Source organism: Mustela putorius, unplaced genomic scaffold, assembly GCF_011764305.1.
Source record: "Mustela putorius furo isolate JIRA1106 unplaced genomic scaffold, ASM1176430v1.1 tig00000174_pilon_pilon_pilon, whole genome shotgun sequence".
NCBI lineage: Eukaryota > Metazoa > Chordata > Mammalia > Carnivora > Mustelidae > Mustela > Mustela putorius.
Window position 1 is genome coordinate 38,845,042 of NW_025421304.1, and position 19,873 is coordinate 38,864,914.

General features: G+C 47.9%; 1 protein-coding gene across 1 annotated transcript in view; it reads left to right on the forward strand.

Moving 5' to 3' along the window:
* The first annotated feature begins 238 nt into the window (after nt 1–238).
* Nucleotides 239–19,873, forward strand: part of CDH13 (cadherin 13) — a 981,609-nt gene continuing 961,974 nt past the window's right edge. The window contains exon 1 of the mRNA XM_013056985.2: nt 239–541. Within this exon, the coding sequence (XP_012912439.2) occupies nt 497–541 (45 nt within the window). The 5' untranslated portion in view covers nt 239–496. The remainder of the gene's footprint in view (nt 542–19,873) is intronic.

Genomic DNA, 19,873 nt, shown 5'->3' on the forward strand with positions numbered 1-19,873 from the left:
CAGGCGTGGAAAGGGCTGGAACTGCTGGGGTCATTTTATTTGATTTATTGGAATTAAAGTGGATCTTATTAACATTTTAATAAGGAGAATCTTTTTGCACTGGGCTGGAAGTGCTCGCCAGTCCCCGGTGCAATTCCATTCTCTGCAAAAGTGGAATCGGCTGGCGTTGCCCAGCCTGATTTGTGAGGCTGGGCCCCAACAGTCCAAAAAAGCAAACGGGCTGCCTCCTCCGAGGGGCTCGCTCTGTGCGAGGTGCTCGCCCTGTATCTGCCATGCAAAACGAGGGAGCTTTATGAAGGAATCCGTCTTGTAAAGCCATTGGTCCTGGTCATCAGCCTCTACCCAATGCTTTCGTGATGCTGCCGCTGATCTATTTGGGAAGTTGGCTGGCTGGTGAGGCAGAGCCTCTCCTCAAAGCCTGGCTCCCACGGAAAATATGCTCAGTGCAGCCAAGTGCATGAATGAAAACGCCGCCGGGCGCTTCTAGTCGGGCAAAATGCAGCCGAGAACTCCGCTCCTCCTGTGCGTTCTCCTGTCCCAGGTAGGGAAGAGGGGCTGCGGGGCACAACCCGCGCCCCGTTTCTGCATTCGGATCCTCTGGCGCGGGCAGGGCGAGGGGATTTTCGGGGGTCGGGGGACTCTGGGGCGCGGCAGCGAAGGAAGCCTGGGGCTCGAAGGGAGGTCATTCACAGCCCCGGGGATCCTAGGGGGCCCCTGTTTCTTACTCCTCCGGGCTGCCTGTGTGTGTGTGTGTGTGTGTGTGTGTGTGTGTACGTTTGGAGGAGGAGGCGAGAGCTCCCGAGTCCCCCCTTTTTTTTTTTTTTTTTTTTTTTTTTTGCAATCAGGGGCGACATTCTCGCCTACATCAAGTGGGGTAACTTTGATTCGCCTCCTCCGGAGGCTCATGCATTGGAGAAAGACTCAGTTGGAGGCGACTCAAAGGAGTCGCGGTTCCCCCCCAGCGCGGCGCGGAGCTGGGAAGCAGGGCTCCCGGTCCGGATTGCCGGCTGCTGGGCTGGAGAGGCCGGCCTGGCATCGCCCACTTCCCCGGGCGCCCGGGCCCCCTCGCCCAGCCCCACGGCGCTCCGGAAGGCGCCTCCCGCCAGCCTAGCGCTGCAGCCCGGCTGCTGCTGTCGCTCAAAGGCTCTGGCTCTGGCCGAGCCCGCATCGGGGCTCTTTTCCTCCCGACCTCGGGCCCGGAGCGCGTCCCCCCGCCACACTCCCCCCGCCGGGACGCAGGCCCCAGCCCCCCGCGCCCCCTTTGTCCAGCCAGCTGTAGCTCCGGCTCCGAGCCCCGACTGCCGCCTCTGCTGTCTTCCCGGGCGGGCGCGGAGCGCAGAGAAAAGTTCAAGCCTTGCCCACCAGGGCTGCAGCTGCCTGTTAACCCTCGGAGCGCTGAGGCTGGAGGGAAGGGCCGGTGACCCGGGAGAGGGTGGGGGGTGGGCTGCGATGGAGACTTGGTTCTCTGGCAACCACCTCTGTATCTGGAAGATCTCGGGAAGTTTGTGTGCCGGAAAGCAGTACTCCGAGGAGGCCAGACCGAGGTGCTGGCGGCTGAGGGGCACGCCCAGCCCTGCTCTGGGGCCTGTGGTTTCTGAGAGCACTGTGACCCAGTCCCCCAAGGCCTCCCGGGAAGCCTATGGGGCTCGGGCTGGGCTGGCAGCCTACAAGTGGGTGGGTAAGATCAAGGCAGGGCCAGACAGAGGAGCGAAGGAGACAGGGAGTGTCTCTGGGTGCTAGGAATGGGTGTTGAGTTCCTGGCCAGGACTCCTGAGTGCCAAGGGAACAGGCACATGCGTGAGTGTGTGTGTGTGGTGGGGAGAGGGGGCTGGTGGGGAGGCAGCTAGGATCCGGGCAAGGGCTGGCTGGGATGTGGAGATGGAGGCAGCCTTCTAAGGGAGGCCACTGCTAGATCCATGCTGGGGCTAGACTTTGGACATGGGCCAGTGTCCCAGGAACACAGTGACCATGGAAATGAAGTAAAGTGGGGGCTAGCGGGTGGATGCCAGTGCCTGGGGGCAGGGTAAGGTGCCGGACTGCTGAGCCCCTCCCCCACTTAGGATTTCTGTCTTGCCTGGATACACAGCCCCCATTCAGGACTGCGCTGTTTGACTTCTCTAACACTGGGGCTTTGCTGGCTGAGTGTCTTGGGGGTCTCTGTAACCTTAAGTCCTGCCACAAATCCTATGTCTGGCCATGAATGAGTTTTCCAGACTTCTGGAGTCTGAGTGTCCCTGAGGCTGTACGCATGTATATCTATCCCCATTTAGTAGGGTGGTTCAGAGGACGCCTCTGATTTGGACAGATCCTCTCTGCCCTATGCTGGTCGTACCACCCTGGGCAAGTTGTTGACTATCTCTGAGCTTTCTGATTTTCCACTGTAAAATAATCTTATCACCTTCCTGGGATTGCCAGGTAGATTAATTGCATTCAACAGGATGTCCTAGATAATGCATTTATCATGAGGCTTGGCACACTGGGAACCATTAGCATCTGGGAGCACTTACCCCAGCCCTTCCCGGGGGACTTTACGGTCCTTTTCTCTCTCTCAGCATGCTTGGACCTCAGTTAGGATTCCAGGGCTTGCCAAAGTGACGCGTCCCTTTGAGCAAGGCGGACCGCATGGCAGCACCCAGCAATCTCGGTGCACGCGGGACTTCTCACTTGATACCTTTTGTAAAGCAACTGGTGTGTCTTCTCTCCTCGGGCCCAGATGGCACAGGTGGGTCTGAAGGCTGTCAGCTCACTCGGGTCCTTAGCATGGGGGCGCAGAGGTTCTACCGGGAACTGAATCGCCTCTTCTCTGAGGCTTATTTCTCTCTTAGATCGTCATGCATGATCAGAGCAAACGTCCACATTAGGACACTAATTGATATCCTGGTTGCAACAGCACCTAGCAAAGAAATCGTTTCGGTGCAGTTCACTTGATCGGCAAGAGATAGAAGTGCACACAGCTCTGTCTGTCATAGTGAGAAGTGGAGAAAGTCTTGGAGCTTTTGAGTCAACAGGCAAAACCAAAACTTTTTCAAGGCAGAGAGAAAACAGAGGAAAGGGAAAAACAATGTAATAAAGCAAATTAGTCACTTGGTCCTAAGTGGTGTTCAGGCAAGCATGTATGTGTTTTTCCACTGCAGTTGTAATACTCTGGGTCCGGCTTTGGAAGCCATCAATCTCTACGTTAATTGGCTGGTTGCTGTTTTAGGCATTTTGGAAGGGGGAGGAAGAATTCTAAACAACAATGGTTGGAAGCTGGCAAAGTCAAGGAACAGTCACCTCTCTTCTCCCCTGGGGTGTTTTGGGAAAGGCTGTCCCAGAAGTGGCCTCTGGCATTTAGCTATGATAAATAATGAATGCGGAACAGATTAAGGAGTCCCAACATAGAAATTACACTGTAAATATGATTCCCACCCCCCACCCCTCTTTGGGTATCGCTTGCAACTAGCCAAGAGTTCTAACAATGAATGAGTAATCCCCCAAGAATTAGGATTTTAGGGAGTGGTTCAGGTTTAGAGAGCAGTTACTTGGGAGTGACCAAAAATGTTCCACAGAATTCTGAGATGTTGATTTAAAATGGGGAGTTCTTTGTTGGGGTCAGAATCTTGATTTTCAGGACTTCAAATGAGAATCAGTGTTCTTTTTTTTAGTACCCCCGAAACATCATGTATTATATCTTAAGGGCAGTGTTGATCTGCAGACGGTTCTGATAAGGAGAAAATACGATGGGAGCGGCAGAGAGCACCCCCTGCCCTGGGATGGCTTCAACATGGGACAGCCTGGAAGATTTCAAAAGCACTGGGGCAACAGAGACAGAAGGTGTGAAAAGAATCAAAGCGGCAGAGTTCACATGTCTGAACCATTTTTTTTTTAGCAAGTCCCCAAAGAGATTTAATAAACGGCAAGGCTGAATATGTGATCTGGGGTTTATGTAATGCCACAGTCTATATTAAAAGCCCAACAGTCATCTTAGCTAATCTCTTCTGCTCTGCCTCCCTCCCTGCTCTCCTTTTCTATCTTTAGCCCTTGGGTTTTCCATTAAATAAAACCTATTTCCTTCTAGAAGTATCTCCTATGTGTGACAGTGGAATTGCCCAGCAAACCGATGTCCCCAGTAACAGTACACAGAGTATCAGCATCTGCACGGGAACGCGCACTCTCAGCCTGAGCGTCACTGTTTGGGTGAGAGTACAGCTAGGTTCTTGAGAATACCCTTCTCCCCTTCCCTCCTTCCAAAAAGACAGCTGCTTGGAGAGCCCAGTTAGTTTCTTTGAGGTAGAAGGGAAGGAAGATGGCAAACTCTGGGTTCCGTGACAGTCACATCAGCTACATAGCCACAGTGCTTCCTATTTCTTTCTGCCCGCGGAGGTCCATCTCTGTGTGTTTTGATCTTGTTTCAATACCTGTTGAAAAATTTCTCCAGAAGAGGGCTCCATTCACAGCATTACAAAATTCTGAATCTACAGCTTCTATATTTTAAAGCACTTCAGTGTAGTAGTAGTTCCATCAAAATCCACTTAGTCCCTCATTCCCAAGTATTTGCTCCACGCTCCCCCAGGGGGAAGTCCCGCCATTTTGCTCTGAGTATCTTCCGTCTTTTCTTTCCTCCTTTATTCCCCATTGTAGCTGGTTCTTTTCTGTCTTATTCTGCAACTGTGTATCTGAGTCTTACTCTGTGTTTTACTCTGAGTAATAGAGCAGGGAATGTTTGAAAGACCTTTGTAGACAATGCCATATGAGATGGGGGGAAGTTCTGAAATTTCCTGGCATTTGATTTCGTTTGGACCTGGTTTTACTCTTTAGGCAGCCAAAAGGCAGGCACAGCTCGCCTGTGAAAGGAGATAATCTTCCCCATTAGGTAACTGCCCCGAAGAATGAGTCATGAGCCTGATCCATCACCCTCCATCACCAGTTGAAAAGGAGAGGGAAATATGTCTGTCATCCGATTACAATAATCAGTTGGACAGAATCAAATCAAGTGACCAGTGGTTTTGGCATTGTTTCCATGTAGCTGTGGGCAAGGTGCCCACATGCCTAAGAGAGTCTGACCCTCTTGAAGGATGCTGCCAATACAGTCCCCTGCTGCCTGTCTCCTCTGTAGCTACCTAGGCATCCCAGGCCTGACTGTGCCTCCTTGAGCAGACAGTGCAAATGATGATGGGCTAGACCGTAGAATCCCCTTCATTAGGCGCCAAGTAGTGACTTTATGCTGGGTTAGGGTAGAAAGCAATTTCCTTCTCTACTGAGAGAAGCAGCGAAGGGCAGGCTAGAGAGGAGAAATGACATTTCAGACTTGAAACACAGACTGAGCCAGGGCTCACGTTAGTGAGTGGGTCACCCTTTGACTTAGCAGGTTGAACGTTGACATATCTGCTTGGTGGGGCTAAAACTCATCCATCCCAATTCTGCAACTCTGGCTTCTGGGCAGAGGTAGTAAAGAAGCAGCCCCAGGCCAAATGTAGCTCATGGATGTATCTTATTTGGTAAAATGTTTTGAAAAGTGGCAAATTATAAATCTAAAAACAACAACAACAGGTTTCTTGCATTTCCTGAAATCTCAGAAGGTTGGGCACTCCTAGGGCTTCATTCCCACTTGGCCACATTTCGGTAGAGCAAAGAGGGCTTACTGGCCCCTCTAGGAAGGACATGGCTCTGTAAATTGCCACAGTCCCTACCAGTCCCCACTACTCATCCAACCAGCCATACTCCTCTTTACCCACTTGCCCCGTAACCATTTGTGCTGGGAACTTCTGCTTTCACAAATTTTGAGGCTTAATTAAATTGATACAGTCAAGTTTTTAGTGATAGGCTACTTGAAAAGGAAGGGACAAGCCTCTATCTGATCACTGTGCTTGAACTGGATTGAGACTTGCTTTGGAAGAACATGGTCGAGGGGATCCACATCTCCGTCCTGAGAACACTGCTACTGCCGAGAGTGCCACTGGGTGACCAGGAGTGCCCAGAGCACTGAGACACCCAGATCATTATTCCATGAGTAATAGTTACACCCAGAGAAGTGACACATTGTAGCTTTGAGTACAGCCGACGTGGGTACACCAGAGGGTTGGTGCACCCCAAACATCGCAGTCACAGGACTTCTAGGAGTACTGGATAATAGGTAGGCCCCAGTGCACTGTGCCACGTGTTCTACTGAGAGCGTCAGTACCCTTGGAGTACAGTGACAGTCTGGGCCTTGTCATTCCCTCAGTGTTGCGCACCAACAAAGTGAGTATCATCAGAACCTCACAATAACGTCTCGTCCTCAGCCCTGCAGGAGACTCCGGGAGCACTGAGTTAGCTCTCAGAGCGTTTACAACTTCAGGGTAGTGTTAGCTCCGTAGCTTTGTTGCCTGGAGTACTTTTATACACGGGACATTGTCACCTCTACCACCAACTGGAATTCGTGTGATGTTCTTACAACTGCTCTGAACAGTTAACACCCAGCATGGTCTTCACAGAGTGCTAATGCTAGAATTAATGCCCTCTGCTTCCACAAATACTAGATTAATCCGCCCACCCAGCCCCTACCAATAGGTAAGCCTCAGATCACTTGTTTTCCATAGCCTCAGATCCCAAAGATCAGGGTAAACATAATTACACACACATACCAGAAAAAAAAAAAAAAAAAGTGATTGCTTTTTCTCTGTCACTTGCCAACAGAAGTCAAATTCCTGAAAATTAGCATTAGCAATGGGCACGTTTTGACATGTCATGTCTCATTTCAAAGGCCCCAGCAAGCGTCACCCAATCTGTTCCAGAAGCACAAAGCCCCTGTGTCTCCCAGCTGAGTGTAGGCCGGGCTGGGGTGCAGGGCAGCAGCTGCTCAGCTGAGAGCAGCCCTGCCACATGCCTGGGCAGGGCCAGGAAATGAGCTCAGCCTCTGGAGGAGCCTGGGGACCCTGCAAGGAATGTGGCAGCTTCCATCCTTGCCTTATGCGGCCTCCAGGCCAAAGTCTCTTTCCTCTCAGGGTGGCAGGGAACGGCTTTTCCATGTGCTGTACGAGGTGGTACCTGCAAATGCCCAAACTTGAGCTTCTGTGGTCATCTTCCTGTCTACTAACATAGGACCTGCAGAAAGTGGCTGGACCCTAGCAGCAGAACCCAGAGCTGTCTCAGGCCACACAGGCTCTGCCTTCAAATGGCATAAGCTCTGGGCATCTGGGGTTGCAAACTGTGGCCTCTGGGCCAATTCTTGCCTGAAGCCTGTTTTTCTAAATAGTTTTATTGGACCATAGCCAGGCCCATTCATTTATATAATTATCTGTGGCTGAGCTTGTGCTGTAACAATAGGGTTGACACCATATGGCCCACAAAGCCTAAAATATTTACTATTTGGCCCTTTACAGAGAAAAGTTTGCTGACTCCTGCTCGGACTCAGAATTACAGCCAGAGGGGCTGCAGGAAATCTTCCCTAAGGGCAGGGGGGTGATAGAGAGATTCATTCATTAGGGTCTGTCCCTCCTAAGCCCCAAGCACTCAAGTAACTTAACTTCAGGGAGATTCACCTGGGGACTAAGTGAGGTCCGTCAATACCTGTGATGTCCGCGGAGGACCGACCACCTTCTCCGGTTACAGCTACTCGTGAGGCCGACCTAGTCTCTGCTCTCTCGGGAGCTCCGATCCTGAGAGAGCCCCTGGCAGGGGAGGTCACTGTCAGTTCAGGAATAATTCAAAACAGGGGAGTGCTATGAAAATGCAGTTGTGTGAGGTGTGCTGACTAGTGTGTTTTGCTCATCTGTGCCTTGTCTTTCTTCTCCATTGAAATAGAAGCTCCCTTAAAGCACATATTACTGTCCGACCGGTTTGCTCCTGCATCCCCAGGGCCTAGAAGAGTGCTGGTGTGTGGTAGGTCTTCAGCAAACAATGAATGAATGAATGAATGAACAAACAGACGAAAGAACAAATGAATATGGAAAGGCATCAGCTTCAGATGCAGGTCCTGGGAGCCTTCCTTCATAAATTGATGCTTGAGCCGCAGTCTGGAGGAGTAGTGAGGCTTACTGACAACAGACCTGCAGAAGGTGTAGGCAGGGAAAAGCATTCCAGGAAGAAGGCCCAGCCTGGGGGAAGTGTCTGTGCAGGGAGAAATACTGCTTAGCGGAAGGAGGATGATCCCAGGAGCTGCTGAGTGGTGCCAGAGCCACTGCGGCTTTGGCTGCCCCCACAGGGATTTCGGTGTTTGTCTTGGAGCAATGGGCAGCCGTTGAAAGCAACAGGGGGAGGGTGTCCTGTGACAAGGTCAGGTTTCCATTTTGGAAAGGTCACCCTGGCTGCAGTTTAGCAGACGGACTGATGCTGGGTACGAGCAGAGGGGAGAGGCCAGTCCAGGCCCGAGATCATGGGAGTGGCAGTGCCGACCAGGGAAAGATGCTCCGCTCCGAGCATGCCACAGACATTTAGGGCAGAACCTGGCAGGGCTGGGAGACGTCAGAGCAAGGGCCAGGGAGGGGTTAAGGGGCAACCTTGAGTTCTGACTCTATCAACTGGCAGCTTCCTGCCAGTTGCCTGAATGAGGAACCCAGGTGTTCGATGTTATAAACAGGGCCTGAGGGCTGTTTCCATTGGGGTGTCAGCCGGGCTGCGGTAATGGCCCTCAGGAGAGGCGTCCCAGGCCCCAGCGACACTATTGCCCACAGAGCCAATGCGCGTTCGCATCTGGGATGGGCACCGTGGGGGCTTGGAAATGCCCTTGTCTGGAGAGACTGATGCGTAGCCTCTATAATTAACCAATCTCTGAGGCTTTTCATGCAAAAGATATTTGGGAGAAACATTGCCAAGCCCTTTAATCGTTTCTTGAACATTCAATCAGCAGCACTAGAAATATTTCTTACATGAAGCAAATAATGATCTACTACTTTCTGCAATCACTTTGCAAATGTTAACAAGTCCTCAATTCAGCATGTCGGATATGGCCTCGGCGACTCTTCGGTTTCCAGGTGGAGTAGCAGAACCTTCCCCACGGTGCCGCCGGGAAGTGGAATGCTGGTAAATGTTTAACAACCGGCTTCTCTTTAAAAAGAAGAAGTGGCACAGGCACGTTATCCTCAGAAGGCGAGGGGTGCTCAGGTGTCTGCATTTACTGAGGCGCGTAGAGAATTTATAGGTAAGCGACACTCACATAGAGACCTGTTCTCGTGGGGCTTGCCATCTTCCCAGGGCAGCCATTAAGAAACAAGAAAATATATTTTGTGGGGCGCCTGGGTGGCTCAGGCAGTCCTCACCCAGGACCCTGGGATGAGCCCACACTGGGATCCCTGCTCAGCAGGGAAGCTGCTTCTCCCTCTCCCTCTGCCCGCCACCACCACCCATGCTCTGTCTCTCTCTCAAATAAATAAATTAATAAAATCTTAAAAAAAAAAAAAGAAAAAGAAAAGAAATAGCTGACATGATACGAACTTGGTAATTGTTACCATAGGAAACAACAGGGACTAAAGCAGCGCTGCGGGACGGAGGCTCCGCCCGCCTTCCCTCGAGTTCCTTCCCCTTTCCCTTCCACCCCCCCACCCCTTCCATCCGTCTTTCCTCCTTTCTTCCCACGATTACGACACTCTACCCAGTGCCAAGAATGCTGCTGCCCTGGAATTCAGAGACGAATACATACCCGGGCCTGACTAGGGAAGGCGCTGGAGGTGAATGAGGGCCTGAGGTCCTCGAGGGCTCAGAGGAACAAGCATCGCAGGTGGCTTAGCACAGTTAGGGAGACTTCTGAGGCTTTAGCAAGTCAGTCTGAGCCCTGGCCATTTGCACGCTGCGTTTCCTCTTCTTTTTCCTCCGGTGTCTAAACGAGGAGAGAGAACACCTATACCTGCCCAGCAGGGTTTTGCTTAAATAAGCATACGCTGGGACTTCATCCATGATCGGCAAATGCTGGATGCTAAGGGAGCGTTGGTGGTATTCACTTCCACACGCTGCGCTCCAAGGGAACTTGTAGCTCTCAGGGACCAGGGAGGCCTCGGCCTTGATCATCTTTCTAACTCAGAAGGGAAAAAATGCTTGTGTATTTAAAATGCATGGACATTAAAAACAATAAAGCTTGCCCTCTGGGGAAGGATTTGCCCATTCTCATATTGGTGGCTCCCCAAAGATCCTTCCCCTGAGGATTTCATGCCTCATAAAATCACTTGATCAGGTGGGATCTCTTCTTCTAGATGTATCTTCTCAGCAACTGTTTCCCCAGAGGCTTTATCAGGGCAGTGCATGTGTGGGTGTACATGTCAGTACTATGAGCACTTACGATTCTGATTTAAAATGTATCAAAATACATGTAGCAAATGTACTGTACAATTTATTGCTATGTGCCACTTGCATACATCATGTCCAATCTTCATTGCAACCCTTAGGGACAACTGCTCTTATCTTCATTTTATACACCATGAAAAGAAGTTCAGAGTGGTTGAGTCATTTGCCTAAGGCCATCCAGCCACTAAGAACTGGGACCAGGGCTTGAACCCATTATTTCTGATTCCTGTGCATGAGCACATATTCCTCCATATTTCACTCATGTATAAAAGCTTCCCCCCCAAATGATGTAGGGATTTTCTCCTGTGATTGTTTTGTTTTCTGATTCTCCTGGAGTCAAAATGGCTCATGTTAGTCATCCCATTTTTGAATTCCTGGTGTCGAAACGTGGGCCTGGGACCTAGGTCTCCTGTCTGGCTTAATGGCTGCCAACTGGGGTAGCCCAGGGTTCTTTGCATTATCACCAAGTCCTTGTGTTCGACCAGGGGCAAATGACGCACCCATACCACATGCTTCCCCCAGCAAGAATGGCCAGCTTACTAAGACAGCCAGGCACGACTCACTTAGGGTGTGGCTCCTCCGCAGGGTCCAGCGCAGGTCCGTTCTCTAGGAGGAAATTTGCCGGCAGTCTCCTGCCTGCCGCTAAGCTCTAAGCCTGGATGGCATTCCTCCCCAGGTCCCAAAGAGTTCCACTGTATCCTGAGTGCTAATGTCTCCAATAACGTTTTCCTTAGTCCAGAGAAAATGAGAAATACACAGCCTGTCTTACCAAAAGAGTTTTCTTTTTTTCCTCCTCTTTTTAATTCAATTTAAGTGCCTTTAGTCAGGCTGGCCATTGAGTCCATGAACATTTGTTGAATGCCTTTCATGTGCCTGTCACTATCTTACCCCTGGCGACAGAGCAGAGCGGGGCGCGCTCACAGAGTCCCCTGTGCTGGATATCCCCTATGGTGGATATGCATACTCCCCCCCTGGACCCAGTCCTTACCGCTCCGCATGGTGGCTTCCCATGTCTGCCTTTCTCAGGACATTTGCACCTGTCCACCCCAATCTGCACATTTCTTGTCTCAGTCCTTCATTGAACAAATAGTGACTGATCGACCATGTATCTGAAGCATGGTGCTTTACACTGGGTGGGCAGCCGTGATCGTTGTCCTCATGGAGTCTACGTTTTAATGGGGGAGAAAGACAATAAACAGCAAAAATAAGGAAGTACAATAATTTTGGGTCATGATGGTGCCGTAAAACAATTAAAATGGGATAGGCAGTTGTTCTGAGTTTATCCACAGCCCTCTCTTGGGATAGAAAATTCACTGTTCTGACGCAATGACCTTTCTACTTTTTAGGGATGAAATGTCCTATTGTTTGTAAAAAGAAGTTAATGAACTAACTGCCTATCTCATTTTTGTCTTCTATTTATCAGGGTAAATAGAGTGGGGAAGTGTTGTTGGCAAAACTTTGTCTATTCTCTGTTTTGATTTTCTTGAAATTTTGCTTTTGGGATTCTATAAATGTGGCAACCAATGATTTAAAGTGCAGGTAGGTAATCTTTTTCTGTAGAGAATAAATATATATCTGTGGGATAAATATATGTCTCTTTGCAGTTACTCAACACTATCACTGTAGCATGAAAACAGCCACACGTAATTTGTGAACAAATAGGTTGGGTTTTGTTCCAATAAACCTTTATTTAGAAAAACAGGCAGAGCTGGATTTGGCCCTCGGGCTGTACTTTGTCAGCCTCGATCAAAACCATCAGCCACCTCACCAGTTGTTCAAATTGGGATAGGGTCAAGGCCAGAGAGCGGAACCAGACAAAGTTTTCTTTGGGCTGCCATTACCATGAGAATGTGGTACTTCTTTAGGAAGACAGTATCATGGGATTATTCCAGGTTAACCTTGATCAAGGTAAAGATTAAGGAACATAATTCTGAGACAACTACTAAAATATATAATTTAGCTTTTATAGTAATTATCCGTACTACAATTTTTAAGGCTCCCTTGCCACCCAAAGGTGTATTGGTGTTAAACACTGTACCTTAGGCTATATTCCTCCAAACAGTGTTGGGGATATAGGCTTGGAGGCAGGGAGCTAATCTGAGAGACGATTCTAAGACACAGAAATGAGTAACAAGAAAGAAGGAAAGCCAGCAAAGAGCGTGTCATTGAGCTGGTCACGGTCATGGGCGGCTGGGGCTCATTACCGCTCCGGCCCCTAACAGTATAAAACTTGCTTCTGAAGAGGCCCTTTGCGGGATAGGACACTGAGATGTGTGTCCGCTGGGCCCATCTTCCATTGGTCGAGGGTGGCCCCTGGCACCATTAATTTCTCTGTGCTTCCCTGATGAACCTTTGCAGCTCTGGAGGAATCACCATGGATTTGGGAAAGTCCTGAGCAGAAAAATGGAGAGCAGTGACAGGTGCTTGGGCTGGCGGTATATGCCCTGCATAGTTTAGAAGACATTCCAGTTGCCTCTGTTATCTGTTACTGGAAACTTTCTCAGTAGATCTTATCTTAAAGGAAAGGGTTATGGTTGTGTTTTTGTTTGTTTGTTTGTTTGTTTGTTTGTTTTAAACCCGATGAGTTTGGTTTAGCACCTACCTGCAGATACTCTCTTTCCCACTAGATGGTACCAGTATGCCAAAGCCCTGGAATGCTACTGTTGGGCCTCATCTTTGACATGGATGTATTCCCACTACTTACAAACAATTAAGGAAGGAGCCGGTTGAGGTTGGAGGAGCAGATTGCGGGTGTTTGGGGGATGTGAGATGGTAAAATTGGAGGTTGTCTCAATAGTTACCCTCATTCAGTCGCTCACCAACAAATCTTACCCCCCACTGAGTTCTCAACACTCTTCTCGGCATTGGGAATACAGATACAAGCAATGTACCCAAAGTCCCTAACCTGGCGAGCTTCTGGACTGGTTGGGGCAGAGACAGTACAAACAAACAGGCACAAATGTGTGTCTTGTGATGAGTTGTGTGGAAAGCAGTCCTTCTGGTATCTATCTGCCTGTCTTGTCAACTAATATATGGCAAGAGATTATTTCCATCTGTTTATTAAACCCCATTCTGCCACTCACCTACCTCTTGTGATGATGCTTTTATGGCTTATTTTCACAATGAGACTGTGAGCTTGTTGTGCTCGGCGAATGGGTGTTGACCAACTGGAACCCACTGAAGCCCACCTCAGCCAACGACTTGTTGGTTGTTTCAGTTAGTTTGGAATCATTCTGAATTGCTACTGTTGTCGACACACAATAGAGTTGCATTTTACTCAGGGGTTAGATTATAAAGTCAAGGTTGAAGACAAACACAGAGTTATCATTAACCTTGAAATACCTTAAGTTGCCCATTAAATTGCCATGTGTGTGGTTTTGCATACGCATCCCTGTACTGTAATCAATATGTGACAACGTATAATGCATGCTGTAATGGACAGTGCATAATAAAGACTATAGGGAGATATAATTTTGCAGAATTTAATTGCAGTATTTAAATTGTTCTTTTTCCTTCTCTTTTTGCTGGAAGAGCTGGATTTCCATTAGTTAAATGTGCATATGATAGGACTTTACTGTATTCATTCAAGCTGGGGTTTCTTAATCATATAATCCCCACCAGGCTGTGTGCTGGGGAGGACAAGAGCTGTGTTCTTTGTGCTCTGTTCATCTTTTGGGTTCCCACCACCAGCCACATGCTTTGGGACAGAGGAACAGCATACAGGTAATAATAGTAGTACCGGAGATTAACATTTAAGTAGTGCTTACTGTGAACTAGGCCCTGTGTGAGTTCTTTAGATGTACTAATTAGTATTTTAATCCTTCTGAAGATTCTATGGTGTATCTACTATGATTTTAATTCCATTCCACAGATGGAGAAATTCCAGGAGAACTGGATAAAGGTCACACAGATTTTGAGCTCTGGGGCTGAGATTCAAACTTGAGCAGTCTCAAAGGCCACAGGTTGTATGATTCCATGAAATGGAAAGAATTGTCCAGAACAAGCAAATCCATAGTGACAGAAAGTAGAGTATTGATTGGCTACGGTCCTGGGTGGGAGGAGTGGGGAATGGAGAGTGACTGCTAATGGGCATGGGATTTCTTTTTGGGAGTGATGGAAATGTTCTGGAATGAGACAGTGATAATAGTGGCACAGTGTGTGAATATACTAAAAACCACAGAATTGCATACTTTAACAGGGTGAACCTTATAGTATGTGGCTGTTGTCTCAACAGAGCTGTTATTCAACAGAAAAGCAAGCCAACCTAAGCTTGCTAAGGTCCAACCTCAGGGCTCTTGTGGCCATCCCGAGCCCTCCTACAGGCACTCAGTAAGTGCTAGTGGCTTTCTACTCTCTTGCCTTACACTAACCCGACTATTCCTCAGAAGGGCCCTATCATTCAACCTCATTTCAGTGATCAGAAAACCAAGGCAGGTGTATACGGAGGAACTTGGGACTGGCAAATGACCTAGGCAGTTCTGGACCTGAAGCATAATAGTTTTCACATATTTTTTTAAATTATTATTAAATGAGTCCATTTTTTTTTATTATGTTCCTTTTAGCCAACATATGGTATGTCATTTTTTTGTTTTTAAAATTAATTCTAATGATGAAATAATATATAAATACATTTTCCTTTTTAAAATTAGAATATTTATATATAAAGCCAGTCCCTCCTGACTGTCATTAGTTTTTGAGGTAGTTTTCAATGATTCATTAGTTGCATGTAACACCCAACGCTCATCACATCATGTGCCCTCCTTAATACCCACTACCAGGTCACTTCATTCCCCTACCCTCCCGTTTTTTTTTTTTTTTTAATTTCATACATTTTATTAATTAAAAGCAACACTAGTGGACTAGAGCTATAGGTTTTTTCATCATCTATTCATCTATTTCATCATTTCATCTATTTCCTCAGAAATAAGGCAGTGGTTCTTCACTTTTCTTTTACAGGTTTGCAAAGTGGATTAAGATCCTTCTTTGCTCACTGGTTATTATTCTCCTCTGGCCCAGATGGGTCTGGTGTAGGGTATTGGCACCAAGGCCCAGAGACCACAGGGTCATAGTGTGTGTTAGAAGGCGTGTTAGTGTGTGGTTGACTTCTAAAACTAGTAAGCTTACATGGCTCAGGACCTGGGAGAGAAGGAAGTGGAAGAGGGGGAGAGAACTCTTTGATACACTAATTGTCCCTGTACTCAAGTTGATACCAGATTGCTGAAAGGATTTATCCAAACTAACCAGAATGTTTGGCACCCCTTGGCTGGTTCAGATGAAGACTTCATGGCCTGGCAATGAAGAGGAATCTGAGGTCTAAGGCAGGGAAGGGAGCTTTTTGCTCTTACACTTGGCCCTTGGCACCTCCAAATCAAGGCCCCCACCCCCACCATAAACACTCCCCCTTCAGCACCTGCTTCCCCCACCAGACATCTTTTGATTCCCAAGCTCTGTAAACATGAGATTTATTCCTCTGTGCCTTCACTCTTGTGTTGATGATTTGTTCTTGTCTTTCATGTTTAAAATGCAGAGTGATGAAGCCTTTAGCCAAGCACAGCACAGCAGGAAGGGGCAGCAGGGCTTGCCCCTGGATCCGGCCCCAGGATGCCTGTTTATGGTGCTGGAGGGTGAGGATTTATAAAGACAAAGCTGAGGGACTATAAATATCTTCCTGGGTCTCCAGTCTGGAAGAGCAGCTGCAACATGAGCTGGGGCAGGAGCTAGGACTGAAAGCGGTCTGGCTCCCCCGGTGGCTGGCCTCGGGGTAGCAAAGAGTGCTGGGCCACCTAGATTCGTAAAGCCCTCCCAGGTAGCAACAGGTGATTACACAAAGCCACATGAGTGTATGATTTTTCCAACACGTTTTGCAAAGTATATTCTGAAGGGGTACTGGTTCCATGAGATGTTAATAAAGGTTCTAGAAAAAAATAGGTTGTGTTAGCTCATATTTTGGGAAACCCTGGACTTACCCATAGAAATGAAGCAGGTTGTGTTTTGTTTTTCACAACTGAATGTCTCTGAGACTTTATTGTGCATTTGAGTTTCAAAGAGGGGCTCCCCAAGGCTACATTCCCAATGCTCTTCCTAAATTCCCAGGGCTAAGGGAGCTCTTGCATGGAGTGAATCATGAGATGGAGACGCACAGGATAAATGTGGGAATAAGCTGTGGACCCTGGCGTCTCAGAATTTGGGCCTTCACCATCAGGACCATCAGTGTCCGCATCACTTGGGAGCTTATTAGGAAGGCAGTTATCCACCCAGCATCGACCAAATCAGAGCTTCTGGGGTAGACCCAGCCATCCATGTCTTCACACACCTGCCTTCTAGGGGGTTCCGATGCTCCCTCCACTTTGAAACCTGCTTCTCCATTGAGCTGTGGGGGAAAGAGAGACCTTTCTGGTGGTGTTCTGGGTGAAGGAGGGAAACATATGTTGGGGCAGGAACTATGCTCCCCTGAAGAAACACAGGAGTGGAGGCCAAAAGGTTCTGCTCTATCCCATTTATGGTCACAGCTCTTACTTCTGGGAGACGCTGAGCTGTGTTCACAGGATGCCTTCAGTGAGAGCTGTGGTCTACATAGGTAGACCGGAAGACCTGGGGTGGTGAGAGAGGCAGCATTTGGGAAGTTTGTCTAGGGGAGGCAAACCTCATCTTGGGTTTTTAATCTGAGACTTTTTAAGGAAAAGAAAGATTAACAAGGGAACAACCAGCTTATTACTATATATACTTCATGTGTACATGGTAGATATCCAGGGAAAAAATGAGAAACTCTCAGAAGTGGCTTAGAACTCCAGTTTAAATACCGTCTTAAGCTAAAGATAAGAGAAAGGAAGGTATGGGGAGGCCAGTGAGGGTGTAACAGGATTGAAAACATGAATGAGATTTGTTATGTAGGTTTGAGCCAGTGTCCTCTCCATTGGTATGGATCTGATGTTGTCTGCAGGGAATAATATCTCTCCTTCTTGGTAAAGGGGAGGAGGGACACCTTTATACGTATATTCAGGTCTTGTTTATAGGCAAATAGGAAGAGGCAGTAATGTTTTCTTGCACCTGCTTTTTCTCAGCTGCCTTCAGCTCAAAATAATCCTTCTGACAAAATGGCATGTTTAGTGTGGCATATTCTGCTATATTTCATCTGACTTAGCAGCCGCCCCTTTGATTTTATATGCATGTGTGTATGTGTATATATGTACAGGCAATGCATATACATACACACCCACATGCACATACACACAGATGTATACGCATATAGCACATGCACACACCTATAATAGATATATGTGTATATGCCCATATATAACATATACATATAAACACATGTGTATGTTCTGTATGTACATATGATACCTACCGAGCCCTAGTCGCAATTGGCACCGACTAAATTCTAGGCTCTATTCTTTGAACTAAGGTTTCCAGGGTGAACCAGGCAGATGCAGAGGCTGCAGCTGCTGAAACTGTGGGGACTACTGACCCCAGAGAAGAATGACAAACAGTGACCTTGCTGGGTCTTTGAGAAGAGCTGGTTCCATAGCCCTTGGGTTTTGAAGTGCATCCAGAATAATTCTTTGTGTGCCATTATGAGTCTTTGCTGATCTTGCCAATATTGCCCATGATTCTTTCTTGGGAAATATAGTCTAAACTGGTGGTTCTCAAATGGGGGCAGTTGGGCCTCTCAGGGGTCATATGGTAATATCTAGAGACATGTTTGCTTGTCACAAGTGGGGGAGAAGGAGCTATTGGCATTTGGTAGGTAGAGGCCAGGGATGCTGTTCAACATCCTACAGTACACAGGACAGCCCCCAAATGTTTGGGACATTTGTCCCAAACCAAATGTCAGTGGAGTAAGTGTGAGGACACCAGGTCTCACTGCCGAGCTTCGAGCTCACCCAGCACAGACAGGAATGACTGTCTCTACCCCATCCCATTCTAGAAGCCACAATCCAAAGTTGGCTCTGTGAAAAAAGAATGAGTAGCAGGTTACTATCCGCGTATAATTTTTCAGAAGGTAAAACCGTGACTCTCTGGTAAATACAAACATTAATTCATTAACTTATGAGGAAACTCATAAGATGCTATGATGGTTTCAAAGGGCATTTAAGAAGCTAAGGGTATTTCTGAGCAATTTGACAAAGAAATATTAGGATGAGATTCCTGAGTTAGGAAACAAAACACAGTTAATGTGGACATGCCTAAACCTTGGGGGTTATCTGTTCCATTAGACAAATTATTTTTGTTTCTACTGGACAGAAATTGGCAAGTAATTGGGAAGTTCACTAAGTCTGGGGAGTGCCTTCAAACAACAAGATGAACTATGCACATGCCCCTAGACATCTGCCGGTGACCTTTGTCCCTGAGTGATATCCAGAGTGTTTCCATCAGTCATTTTGGCCATGTTTACAAGCTTTGGGTAATGTTTTTCCGATTCCTTACACCTGATTTTTAATTTACTAGTGCTGCCTGACCTGACATGGTCTGGGAAATGCGGGGCAAAGAAATGAAAGAGTCAGCTGAGGTCCAGGAGGCGGTGGGAGGAGGAATTCTGTAGGCCCAGTTGTTTATGCAGATGCCATCTGCTAACTATCTTTGATTAAGCATGTGCTGTGCTACATGCTTTCATTCAATCTTAGTAGATGGGACTGACCATCGTCCACATGTACTGATGAGGAAACTGAGTCCGAGGGAGAGTCAGGATGTCAGTAGAAGATACAGGCAGAGTAAGGTGAAAATGGTGTGGGATCAAGACCAAAGCGGGTAGAAATAGAGAAGGAAGGGGCGGGTGTGACACGCTGGAGGGAAGCACGAGTTCAATTTGAGGCAAAAGTACTCCTAGCATATTCGAGGGAACCAGGAGGCTGTTCTGGGTGACAATAAATGTGAACACATTGTGAAACTGGATCAGGGCTACAGAGATGGCAGCTATTAATAGTATCAGTGTTATTTTAGCCAAAGGATCTCACTACTGCTACAGGGCAGCGCCTGGCAGTAACCCATGGTGGTTAGGAGCCCAGACCTTGGGGGAAGCTGGAATTGGTTTGGACTTCAGCTCTGCCCCTGGAGGTGTGTGTGGCCATGGGCAAGTGGCTTAACATCTCTGTGCCTCAGCTTTCAGATCTATGAAATGAAGGTCATGACGTCTACCTGATAGAGCAGCCAGGGGGATTCCCGTCGACCCTGTAAAATCCTGGCTGAGCAAATGATAAACCCTTGGGAAATGGCAGTTGGTTCTTTGAGGAGGTGAATAGACAGGATTTAGCAGATGATGGTTGTTAGCCATTTGTCTGTAAGTATCACAGTCTGTCTTAGTTCCCCCAAAAGCAGATTCTGAAAGGATTTGAGTGCAGTTAATTCATCTGGGAGGTGATCCAGGGAAAGCTGTGGGGGGTGGGGACATGAAGCAGGGAAGGGAGGGTGGCCACGTGAAGTGTCTTTTATTCAGCCCGTTGCTGCTGTGGCTGCTTGGACCTAATTCCCCTTGGGATCCTTGGGAGCCAGTGCAGGACACATCAGAGTTGTCCCACCTGAGGGACATGGGAGCTCCAACTCTATGCCACAAATCTGGGTGGGCATTGTTTTGGGCTGTTCCGTGTGGCATTGATTTTAAGCACTACTGGACTTCTGGGTATGGACTCTGGCCCCAGAGAAA